Source organism: Haliotis asinina, chromosome 2 (genome assembly GCF_037392515.1).
Source record: "Haliotis asinina isolate JCU_RB_2024 chromosome 2, JCU_Hal_asi_v2, whole genome shotgun sequence".
Taxonomy (NCBI): Eukaryota; Metazoa; Mollusca; class Gastropoda; order Lepetellida; family Haliotidae; genus Haliotis; species Haliotis asinina.
Window position 1 is genome coordinate 100,293,003 of NC_090281.1, and position 13,573 is coordinate 100,306,575.

The 13,573-nt window shown below is 41.2% G+C and overlaps 1 protein-coding gene across 1 annotated transcript in view; it reads right to left on the reverse strand.

The window, feature by feature from the left end:
• LOC137273064 (uncharacterized) overlaps positions 1-13,573 on the reverse strand; it is a 30,627-nt gene that overhangs the window by 12,564 nt on the left and 4,490 nt on the right. The window contains exons 3-6 of the mRNA XM_067805512.1: positions 13,387-13,539; positions 11,639-11,805; positions 10,132-10,242; positions 1,069-1,195 (exon numbers count right to left, since the gene is read on the reverse strand). Of these exons, the coding sequence (XP_067661613.1) occupies positions 1,069-1,195; positions 10,132-10,242; positions 11,639-11,805; positions 13,387-13,539 (558 nt within the window). The remainder of the gene's footprint in view (positions 1-1,068; positions 1,196-10,131; positions 10,243-11,638; positions 11,806-13,386; positions 13,540-13,573) is intronic.

The window sequence follows — 13,573 nt, forward strand, 5'->3', positions numbered from 1 at the left end:
ACTTGATATTTACTCCACTCTGCATCGCGTCATCACTTAAAGGAAATTTGCCAACCTGTATGATAGTTTAGGTCTCGTGGGCACTGAACGGTTACAACGCCTCATGAATACATTTGTCGTTTTATAGCTTCGAGACCCGAGAACACAATGTCGTAATCCACTCAAGGAATTCATGGCAGACTCACTCAATCAAGTTGTCACCTAGTATTACTGCTATCTTTAAACCAACGGGTCTAGGGCTGGCGAGCTCGGTGGCCCATCGAAGGATGTCTTGGCTCAACACTCGCTGTTTTACTAGGTACTGGGAAGCATCGTTCCAATAAATAAGCCTGAGAAGGGAGATGTAATAGAACCATCTTTGTATAACTACTACTGGGGATGGCCAATGTAGAGCATGTCAGTGACTGGGGATGGCCAATGTAGAGCATGTCAGTAACTGTGGATGGTGAATGCAGAGCGTGTCAGTGACTGGGGGCGGTCAATGTAGAGCATGTCAGTGACCGGGGACGGTGAATGTAGAGCATGTCAGTAACTGTGGATGGTGAATGTAGAGCATGTCAGTGACCGGGGACGGTGAATGTAGAGCATGTCAGTGACTGGGGATGGTGAATGTTGAGCATGTCAGTGACTGTGGATGGTGAATGTAGAGTATGTCAGTGACCGGGGACGGTGAATGTAGAGCATGTCAGTGACTGTGGATGGTGAATGTAGAGCATGTCAGTGACTGTGGATAGTGAATGTAGAGTATGTCAGTGACTGGGGATGGTGAATGTAGAGTATGTCAGTGACCGGGGATGGTGAATGTAGAGCATGTCAGTGACTGGGGACGGTGAATGTAGAGCATGTCTGAGAAGGGATGGTGAATGTAGAGCATGTCAGTGACTGGGGATGGTGAATGTAGAGCATGTCAGTGACTAGGGACGGTGAATGTAGAGAGTATCGGCGACCGGTGACGGTGTGAATGCAGGGAGCGTCAGAAGATGGGGACAGTGATATGTAACTGTGAATGTCGACAGGACAGTGAATTCAGCGTGTTTGAGTGATGGGGCTAGAACGTTTATAACTTACGTGTGCATGTCGTGTTGTAGACGTATACGTCGTCAATGGCTATGCTGTCGCCTGTGTTTACTTCCTGATAGTATGGAGGGTTCCCTGTGCGAATCTTGTAGGCATCTGTGACTGCTGCTAACACCACCTGGAACATGACAGAAAACAAACCTGCGTAAAACATGAAACACAGGGCGCTATTCTGTTGCTGTGCAACATAACATCAGCACCGTGTTGCTGTTCAAGGTGATCTCAGGTCCATGTTACTGTTCAAGGTAACGCCATGTGCCTGTGCATGAGTGAATGCAGAGCGTGTCAGTGACTGCGGACAGTGAATGTAAAGGGTGTCAGTGCCTGGGGACGATGAATGTAGAGTGTTTCAGTGACTGGATGGTGAATGCACAGCATGTCAGTGACTGGGAATGGTGAATGTGTCAGTGACTGGGAATGGTGAATGTGTCAGTGACTGGGAATGGTGAATGTGTCAGTGACTGGGAATGGTGAATGTGTCAGTGACTGGGAATGGTGAATGCAGGTCTTGTTGTTGCGATGTAAATTAACATCCGCCCCATATTGCTGTTCAGGTTAACATTAGCACCTTTTCGCAGTACCAAAGACGCAAGGAGCCTTGTTACTATTACGTCGGTTCAATGTTGCGGTTCTAGATAACGTCCGCACCCTGTTGCGTTTTATGGGAACGCCAGTACTTTGTTTAATGTTGGATCGTCAGTATGTTCAAACTTAATCAGTATCGTGTTTCTAGGCAAGAAAACGTCAGTACCCTATTTTTGAGTAAGGACGATACACGGGTCATTGCGCCAGTTCCGTTTTTTGCTTGCAAGGTGAATGTTTTAATCAATAAGTAAACATCAGCACCTTGTTCCTTAAACATGGAACGTCATCAGCTTGTCCTTTAAAATCGGAATTCTTTGTTCCTCAGAAAGGAAACGTCAGTACCGCGGTGCTGTGCATGGACATAACCGCGATTACAAACAGAACCGTCGCTTCCTTGTGCTAAATGCACTACCCCTATACACACAACATCCACAGTACACCATTCTCATGTCCATCAACCATCTCCATTCATAATACAACAATATTCACAATACACCAACATTCACAATGCACCAACATTCACAATACTCTAACATTGACAATACTCCAACATTCACAATACTCCAACATTCTCTACTCACCAACAATCGCAATACGCCAACAATCACAATACTCCAACATTCTCTACACTCCAACATTCACAACACGCCAACATTCACTATACATCCACATTTACAACACTCCCACATTCACAATACCCCAACACTCACAATATGTCTACATTCACAATATACCAACATTCACTATACACCAACACTGACAGTGCTTCAACACTGACAGTACACTAACATTCACAGTACACCAACATTCACAATACTCCAACATTCACAATACTCCGACATTCACAATACACATCATTCGCAAGACTCCAGCACCCCACCATTCACAATACTCCAACACTGACAGTACTTCAACTTTCACAGTACACCAACATTCAGAATACCCCAACATTGACAACACCCCAACATTCTCAAAACTCCACCATTCTCAATACACCAACATCCACAATACACCAACATTCACAATTCACCAACATTCACAATACACCAACATTCACAATTCACCAACATTCACAATTCACCAACATTCACAATTCACCAACACTGACAGTACTTCAACTTTGACAGTACACCAACATTCACAATTCACCAACATTCACAATACACCAACATTCACAATACACCAACATTCACAATTCACCAACATTCACAATTCACCAACATTGACAGTACTTCAACTTTGACAGTACACCAACATTCAAAATACACCAACATTGACAATCCTTCAGCATTCACAATGCACCAACATTGACAATAGTCCAACATTCACAATACTCCAACATTCTCTACACACCAACAATCGCAATACGCCAACATTCACATTACTCCAACATTCTCTACACACCAACAATCGCAATACGCCAACATTCACAATGCATCAACATTGACAGTGCTTCAACATTGACCGTACACCAACATTCTCAAAATTCCACCATTCTCAATACACCAACATTCACAATTCACCAACATTCACAATTCACCAACATTCACAATACACCAACATTCACAATTCACCAACATTCACAATTCACCAACATTCACAATACCCTAACGTTAACAGCACCCCAACATTCTCAATACTCCAACATTCTCAATACACCAACATTCACAATACACCAACATTCACAATTCACCAACATTCACAATACTCCAACACTGACAGTACTTGAACTTTGACAGTACAACAACATTCAGAATACACCAACATTGACAATCCTTCAGCATTCACAATGCACCAACATTGACAATCGTCTTACATTAACAATACACCACCATTCACAATACTCCAACATTCTCTACACACCAACAATCGCAATACGCCAACATTCACAATACTCCAACATTCTCTACACACCAACAATCGCAATACGCCAACATTCACAATACATCAGTATTGACAGGGCTTCAACATTGACCGTACACCAACATTCACGATACACTGACAATACTCCAACATTGACAATAGTACTACATTCACAATACTCCAACATTCTCTACACACCAACAATCGCAATACGCCAACATTCACAATACATCAACATTAACAGTGCTTCAACATTGACAATACACCAACATTCACAATACTCCTACACTGACAATACTCCAACATTGACAATAGTACTATATTCACAATACTCCAACATTCTCTACACACCAACAATCGCAATACGCCAACATTCATAATACATCAACATTGACAGTGCTTCAACATTGACTGGCACCCGTGGCGAGCCACCTCCTCGTGGTGGGTGCTGGGTAATGTTAAGAGCTCGCCGACACCCCCATAGTGGACCCGGGGGGATATTTGGTCCACCAACCCGTTTGCCGTGGGTTGCGTCCCGTGTCGGTGGAGGACGGGATCCTGGTGGTTGAGGGCACTGGGGCTTTTAACTGTGTTCCATTGCCAAACACACCACTTTGGCCCTGACTTCACCTAGACGGGTGGTCGAATGGGCCCGGTTCGACCAATCGGCTGGTCATGCCAAGCCCTGTGCATGGAGGATATGTATCATTGCACAAATTTTATTTGGATTTTTACTTTCGGTCTTGGCTTATTTGTTCATTGAGCTTTTCGAAATTTAAAATGCATTTTTGAAGTTCTGAACGTTTGCCTAGAGTCTTATGCCCAGAAGGCGGTGGCTCATGGGCCAATCTGGTAGATTAATTATTTCTAATTCTTCTGCTGGAGTATATCATCCGGGTATCCTTGGTGCTGTAAGCTGGAGGCCCGCTTGCTTTAGCATTGTCCTTGTGATACTCCGTGGTGGGTGGGGAGCTCGGATGATGAACCGTATTACACTAACCATGGCTTATGAAACTCCAACAAAAAAACCAAAACGTCCACTTGATATTGACCCTGTTGATACTGACCATAGACCGTCTACATCGATTGAGTATTGGCCACGTTTCATTGTGATTGAGACTCCTGACAAGACACCGTTGAAATTGAACCCCTTTGCTGTATCCAAAGGTATTCAAGGCATTGCTGGGGACGTGAAGAACATAAGACGCTTACGTTCGGGTGCCCTGCTAGTCGAGTGCGGGAAAAAGCAGCAAGCAACAAATCTGATGAATATTAAATCTTTCGTGGGCATTCCCGTCACGGTTTCTGCACACAAAACCTTGAATACAAGTAACGGTATCGTGAGAGATAGAGATCGATTGTTTGATGACATGTCGGAACTTGATATAGGATCTGAAATGAAAGATCAAGGTGTACTATATGTCAAGCGCTTTTCAACTCGCAGAAACAACGAAACCGTCAAAACAAATACGTATCTGTTTACTTTCTCATGTCCAAATGCTCCCAAATCAGTGAAGGCAGGCTACTGCAACATACAAGTTGATACCTACATCCCCAACCCGCTCAGGTGTTTTAAATGCCAGAAATATGGACACGGTGTAAATACGTGCACATTGTCTGTTGTGTGTGCTCACTGTGGTGAGAAGACACACACAACAGAAGATTGTGACAGCGATTATGCAGCGATTATGCACCAATTGCTCAGGCGACCATTCGTCCTTTTCTAAACAGTGTCCTATTTGGAAAGAGCAAATGGAGATCAATAAAATAAAATTTACTCAAAATATCTCTTTTTCGGAGGCCAAAAAACTGGTAAAGAGATCTGATCTTCCACAAACTTATGCTACAGTAGCAAAAACATCAACGGGATCTAAATCTAACACTACATCAACCACAGGCTGCCAAACTACGTTGACTTGGGTAAATTGCGATTCTCCACAGCTTTTGTACCCAGCTATATCATCACAGACTGAGGAATCACTTCCTAGTACCTCAAAGTCGTCTTCTGATCACAAATCATCATCTCAGTCACACTCAAAGTCCCAATCCACATCTGATAGTCAACAAACTGTGAAAAATAAATCGAAGCCAAAGCCTGATGCTTCAAAACAACAAATTGGCAGAGCTCCTAAAGGGTCACAGAACAAAATTCAATTGTTCAATAAATATAGGTTTCTGAAAACGTCCATTCTAGGGCACATAGCTTGTCGCCCTCTAAAAGAGTGCGGGGTAGATCCCCCATAAATCCCCCCAAAAGATAGTTTATTCCAATAATATTGTACAGTGGAACTGCAGAGGATTAAGGACTAATTTACATGAATTACAGCTATTAGTCCAAGATTTTATACCTTCAGCGATATGTCTCCAAGAGACATATTTAAAACAAACAGATACATTTAACCTTCGTCAGTTTAATGCATATCACTGTTTTGCACCTCCGGGTGATCGGGCCACTGGCGGATCATCCATTCTAGTCAAACAAAACGTTATTCAAAGCCCTGTTTCACTTAATACTAATATGCAGGCTGTTGCTGTGAGAATTACTTTACATTTAGCGTTTACGCTATGCTCTCTTTATACTTCTCCGTCGACGACGTTTGCCAAAACTGATCTTCAAGCTCTATATGATCAGCTCCCGAAGCCCTGTATTATTATGGGAGATTTAAATGGGCACAACCCACTCTGGGGTAGTGTAACTACAACCACTAAAGGGAAATTGTTGGAGGACTTTTGTATTTATAATGATGGTTCCAACACATATTTAAACCCTGGGACAGGGACCTATTCTGCTCTTGACTTGTCATTGACAACTTCCGAACTACTAAATGAATTCGAATGGTCAGTCCACGATGACCTCTGTGGAAGTGACCATTTTCCTACTATGTTAAAAGCTGTAACTCCATCCGATGTTCCTCCATCATCAAGACGAAATTTTAAAAAGGCTAAATGGGCTTTATATGAAACACTGTGTGCTGAAAAACTTAAACCTGAACGTTTTATTGACGTTCCTGATGCTATTAAATGCTTTTCTGATGAACTGAATTCCATAGCTGAGGAGTGTATACCAAAGTCCTCTGTAGTTCCACACATAAGAAAACCATGGTTCAACGATGAGTGCAAACAAGCTAGGAAGGCAAGGAAAAAAGCAGAACATTATTTCCGTCGCCATCCCCATGGTGCATAATTTAAATAAATTTAAAATTTCAAATGCTAAAGCACGGCGTACTTTTAGACAAGACAAACGCCAATCTTGGCAAAATTATGTATCTAAAATAAATTCTCGGACACCCATGTCCAAGGTATGGAACATGGTCCAGAAAATCAAAGGCAAAGGTACTAAATCTACTGTCCATCATCTTAAACATGGAGATCAATTACTTACTGATAAATAAGATATTGCGAATAAACTGGGCGAAACTCTTGCTAAACATTCTTCCTCTTCTAATTATGTACCTAAATTTCAGCAGTATCAAAAACAACAAGAAAAGAAAACTATTAATTTCAATTCTGATAATGGGGAAGATTATAATGAAACGTTTTCTATTCATGAAGTCCATACTGCTCTTGATCAAGCTCATGACACTGCTACAGGAGCTGATAACATACATTATCAACTCCTGAAGCACTTACCAGAAACCTGTTTAGAGACGCTCTTATCTATTTTTGATGATATTTGGACTTCAGGTAAATTTCCTTCTTCATGGCGTGATGCCATAGTAGTACCAATACCTAAACCTGGACGTGATCACACGGATCCATCCAATTATCGTCCGATTTCATTAACTAGCTGTGTTTGCAAGACCATGGAACGCATGATAAATAATCGACTTGTTTGGTACTTGGAAACCAATAACCTAATCACAGATATACAGTGTGGTTTCCGTAAAAATGGAAGTACTGTCGATCACTTAGTGCGACTGGAATCATTTGTGAAAAACGCACTAATTCATAAACAACATGCTGTGTCTATCTTTTTTGATCTAGAAAAAGCATATGACACAACCTGGAAATATGGCATTTTGAGAGATCTACATGATTTCGGTTTGCGAGGTCGTTTGCCTCAATTCATAGCCAACTTTTTAAATGACAGACAATTTCAAGTTCGCGTAGGTTCTATTCTGTCTGATCATTATAATCAGGATCAGGGTGTTCCACAAGGCAGTATTTTGTCAGTCACACTTTTTAGTATCAAGATAAATAGTTTGTCAAAAGTTTTAAACGATTCAATTCATGGATCATTATTTGTGGATGATTTTAACATTTCTTGTCGTGGTAAAAATATGCATACTATTGAACGGCAACTGCAGTTGTGTTTAAACAAAATAAATAAATGGTGTCTTGAAAACGGCTTCAAATTTTCGAAGTCCAAAACTAATTGTATACATTTTTGCAGAACATATAAGCCACATAAGGACCCAGAACTATCTCTAGATGGCACTCCCATCAAAGTTGTAAAGGAGGCCAAGTTCTTGGGATTAATTTTTGACTCACATTTAACGTTTCTACCACATATCAAATCCCTCAAAACTAAATGCCTGAAGGCACTTGACTTGTTGAAAGTCGTTTCAAATTCTAAATGGGGAGGGGACCAAGCTACCCTCCTGCAACTTTATCGATCACTGATCCGGTCAAAACTTGATTATGGCTCCATTGTATATGGTGGAGCCTGTAAAAGCAACCTGAAACTTTTAGATTCTGTTCACCATCAAGGTCTAAGACTTTGTCTTGGCTCCTTTCGAACTTCACCTGTTGACAGCCTGTACGTTGAGGCCGATGAGCCATCTCTTGAGCAGCGACGTATCAAATTAGCTTTACAGTATGTAACAAAATTATATTCCAGTGAGTCAAACCCTGCATATAACTGTGTTTTCAGTCCTCTGTGTGAGGACTTATACAATATGAAATCTTCGCTTGTACCACCTCTTGGTTTAAGAATTAAACCATTTCTTTCTGCTGCCGGCATTGCGCTGGAAAATATAGCTCCTTCCCGTCTTCTCTCTTCTCCTCCTTGGCAGTTGGTTAGGCCCCAAGTGGACCTAACACTGACCACATTTAAAAAATCAGAAACTAATGAATTACAGTATAAACAAGAATATAATGAATTGAAACATAAATATAGCAGTTATAAATCCTTATTTACAGATGGGTCCAAGGACGGTGGCGCAGTAGCTTGTGCCACTGTCATTGGATCCAGAACAATATCTTCTAGATTACCAGACAACAGTTCTATTTTTACCGCTGAGGCTAACGCCATATTAACAGCTCTTAAATATATTCAAAGACGCCATAAACATAAACAATATATAATCTATTCCGATTCTCTTTCTTGCCTTCAGGCTATTAAAAATCTTTCTTGTAAACATCCACTTTTAATAGAAATTATTGAATTATATAATGATCTTGCTACTGGCCAATACGACATCGTCTTCTGTTGGTTACCCAGCCACGTTGGCATTTCCGGTAACGCAATGGCCGATCTTGCTGCTAAGGCAGCACTTAACAAATCTGTGACACCACTTCGTATTCTTTATTCTGACTACAAAGCTAGCATTAGAGCTTACACTCGTGATCTGATGCAGAAGAAGTGGGACACCCAAGTAGGTATAAATAAACTACATGAAATAAAACCCTACATTGGTTATACATACTTGGGTTGTCAGTCCAGATTTGAAGAAGTCATTTTGCGACGATGTCGTATTGGCCATACAAGATACACTCATGCATACCTTTTAAAAGGTGAGGATCCTCCGTTTTGTATCCCTTGTGATGAGAGAGTCACGGTCAAGCATATTCTGCTTGACTGTGTTGAATTCTCCATCACAAGGGATAAATTTTTCAAAGTCAAAACTATCAAGGACCTTTTTAGCACTGTTAGTTGTCATTTAATCATTGGTTTTGTAAAAGAAATTGATTTTTGGGTGGAATTTTGAAAATTATGTTGTGTAAATAGATGCATTTTAATGATTGGTAGTTTGAATTAGTAACTTGAATCGTTGGTGGCTGTACCCTCAAAGGGGGTTGAAGTATTGTAAAATTATTGTCCTCTTGAGAGGGTACGTAAGTCCACAAACATTCACAGTAAATTTAAGTCTACCAGGATTTTAATCGTAGCATTCATGTTCTTTTAATTTCGGCTAACTTTTCATACAATCGCCAGCAGCTGAAGGGATGGTGTAAATCCAACTAGGGACCATGCAGGTAGCAAAGGTACTGTAAGTCCCCATGGTTCCTAGTGTGGTGATCTACCTTCTGTTGTTGGCGATCTATAGTCTGTTTTTATAGTGTATTGTCTAAATAGTGCTATTAGTTTTAACTTTCCATGCTAGTTTTAATTGAAATTGTGATATTCTAGTTGTTTTACTGTCCTTCGGTGACGGGTTTTTATGTTTATTATATGGTCTTTTTCATTGTTGAATGTTCTCGTCACGATATGGCTGAGATATTGCCGATGTGACGTTAAGTATTAACTCACTCACTCACTCAACATTGACCGTACACCAACATTCACGATACTCCAACACTGACAATACTCCAACATTGACAATAGTCCTACGTTCACAATACTCCAACATTGACAATACAGACACCCAGAACAACAGAAATCACCTTGAAAGACTGTCTTGTAAATTCGGGGTCTACGTTGATTTCAGCAAGATGCCATGATTGTCCCTGGTTTCCATAGCTCCGCCAAATTGGGTAACCAAGACCTGAGCCAACCTGCAGCAAGCAGGAAAAAATACTCTCAGAATTTTAAAGCACACTGAAAGTTAGAGTCGCATGACAATATTGTTGTCACTGGTGTTTCAAAATAGAATTAGAAGAACTAGCACTTGACTCTTCACGTTGCTCTGGAAGTGTTGTACTACATTGTTTTAACTGTTATTTATCGTGCCTGTAGATTCAGTCTGGGAAAGTGATTGGCTGTATTTAGACTTGGCTTTGTTTAGACTGTTGAACCCTAGAGGCTTCAACCCACAAAGATAACTCCAGTGAAGAGTTAGTTGTCTTGCATCTTAGTCTTGTGTATGTAAGGGCTGTTGCCGTCATCTGACATTCATCGCAAGTTACCGTAAGACCAGCACTGTGTATGATCATCATAATGCTCTGCCTTGCCCCATTGTATTTACGAGGTCAATAGTATAGTAGAGCGGATAACAGACCACAATAGGTAGAGTCGTCCACTTTGTGATACAATCACCAAAACGGGCATGGTAGCTCACCATGGGCTCCATGTTCAAACAACAACTTTGGGCAATCAAAACTCCAAGATGGCCGCCACTGGTTACACAAAACATTTATCTATTTCTTTTGACTGTCCGTTTAGACAGATGTTTTGTTTCTTTCACCCCGATGTTTATCTCTACTTTACTTTAAATTGTAGAGGCATTGTTATTGAGAAATGATACATTACATGGGTGGTTTTATCGGAATACGGTAAGATGCAATTAAAACTGAGCTATTTTTCGTCGTAATTCTTGTCTGTATTCAAGGTTCGTGTTGTCTTAAGTTTTAGATGTTAAAGGCCCGAAACTGTTGCTTTTACTTAACAGTCTAAGATGGCGGCCAGTTTTCAAGATGGCTGTTACTGATCATACATTTAACATACTGCTATACTCTCTGATCTTACTGCCACGCAATGTTGAACTGCTGTAATGATACTTTCGTGTTGATTTGGTTAAATTTGTGATGCTAGTTAATGTTAGAATACAATTGCTAAACACATCACATCGTTTAGTTTATTCGTCGTCTCACACTTTCTATTATGCACTTATTCCTGGTTATGGATTTAGTTTCAACTTTTGAATCACCAGGTGACAACGTTTATTACTGGGAGACTTATCCGGGAAAAGAAGTTTGTTATCATATGGTTCCAATATCTGTTTAGACTTTGCACAAGTTCCGGAATCTGTCACATACATCCTGTACAACTTTGGCGTACAGGAGAGATCTGGCTTCTGTACCGTCTATGTTGTACCCTGGCTTCTGTACCGTCTATGTTGTACCAACCTTGGCGTACACCAAGAGAGATCTGGCATCTGAACCGTCTATGTTGTACCAACCTTGGCGTACACCAAGAGAGATCTGGCTTCTGTACCGTCTATGTTGTACCAACCTTGGCGTACACCAAGAGAGATCTGGCATCTGAACCTTCTATGTTGTACCAGAATCTGACACAGTAGGCGGGGCCGGGTCGGAAGTCTGGGGAGGCGAGGTAGAAGGTTCTGTTTCTCCAAGTGTACCCGTAATCTCCTGATTTCGGATCAATGTACATGTATGTTCCTGCAAGGTGACAAAACAATCATCTTCTGTCCACGATGGTAAGACGAATGTACATCATGTTGTTAACATAGATTTTTGACACTCCCGTCCCTCTTATATTAGTTGTTTTGCATTTAAGTCAGCTTCGCCATGTCGGGAGTGGATCACAACTATTTCCTATTTACAGTCGGTACTGAATGCACAAACCTACGACTGTAAATGAGGATTATGGTTAACTATGAAGCTGGTGATGCTTGGCTTAATCTCTTTATTTCCTTTTGAACTCGAAAGATAAATATAACTGAAATATGGGATCCTTGCCAAACCTGGTTGTTTTGTCCATTGTGTAGATGACGACAAATATAAGTGCCTTGACACAAATGAGTTGGATTGTGTAGAGGACGACAAATAGAGGTGCCTTGTCACTAATGAGTTGGATTGTGTAAATGACGACAAATAGAGGTGCCTTGACACCAATGTGTTTGATTGTGTAGAGGACGACAAATAGAGGTGCCTTGACACCAATGAGTTTGATTGTGTAGAGGACGACAAATAGAGGTGCCTTGACACAAATGAGTTGGACTGTAGTTTTACGTCTCTTGATGATGATGTTTCAGCTATATGGCGTCGTTCTGTCACTAATCTGGACAAGATTATCCAGTGACTAACTTCATGAGGAACCGGTAGACGATGGTATGCATGGAACCTCTTACGACAACCCAGAACACAGCTTACCATATCGCAAAAGTGGACATTCGCACATACCTTTTGAACTTTTATCCCGAAAAGTTTCGTACCCGAACGATTCCGAATGCTATTAAGCGTACGCTCGCTTCCGGGTGATGCACACGGCGTACGTACAACCATGACAACGGTGAGTAAACAGTTGCTGAAAATGGTGTTTTTGGCAATATTCATGGATGTCATCTTGTGGAAATATTAACTAATGGTACCCATGTCAACATAAACCCCAAAGCGTATATACTGCAGGTCAAATACTTGTGTTATATTTGGAGTTTTGTTTGTGGAGAGATCGGTGTCAGTGACTGAATATTTTGAAAGTTCCTCCCATCCCCAAATAGTAGCCGTTATCTGATTGGTTCAATCTATTTAACCGTCTCGCGTTTGATTGGAAGGTCATTGGTCGCTCAAAGGTTATCTGACGCGACCTTCTACTTGGTTTTGTTAGACTCAGTGGTGGAGTGTAACGAAATAAACTGAGACTAAGTTTACTTACACTGTGCTCTGCTCCACTCTCTACGGTACTCTACTCTGCTCTGCTCCACTCTAGTCTTTCTAAGGTACTCTACTCTGCCCTGTTCCACTCTAGTCTTTCTACGGTACTCTACTCTACTCTGCTCCACTCTAGTCTTTCTACGGTGCTCTACTCTACTTTGCTCTACTCTACTTCGGACGCCATCTTGGAAGTTTCGGAAAACTGGCACCAAAAATCGGGTGCAACCTAATTACAATCTGATTTATGACGATATTCCCAGCACTTTGCAAAGTTTCATACATTAATCCGGCGTGTACCTATTCCGCCGGTCAGGAATGGAGCTAAACCACTTGGCAAACAGGCGTATATGTGGCGGATAACCTTACCCTTTGGTGCGCCAGTTGTGTGGTCTTCTTGAGGGCCGATATAACGGTACTCTCGACCATGTCCAATCTTCCACAGGTTCGCAGAATTGAGATCAATGTATCCACAAGTGCCATTCTCGAATGTGCACAGTGACATCGTGTAGTCAGCTGAAGCTGAAACACAGTATATAATACGCGTGTATCTTTA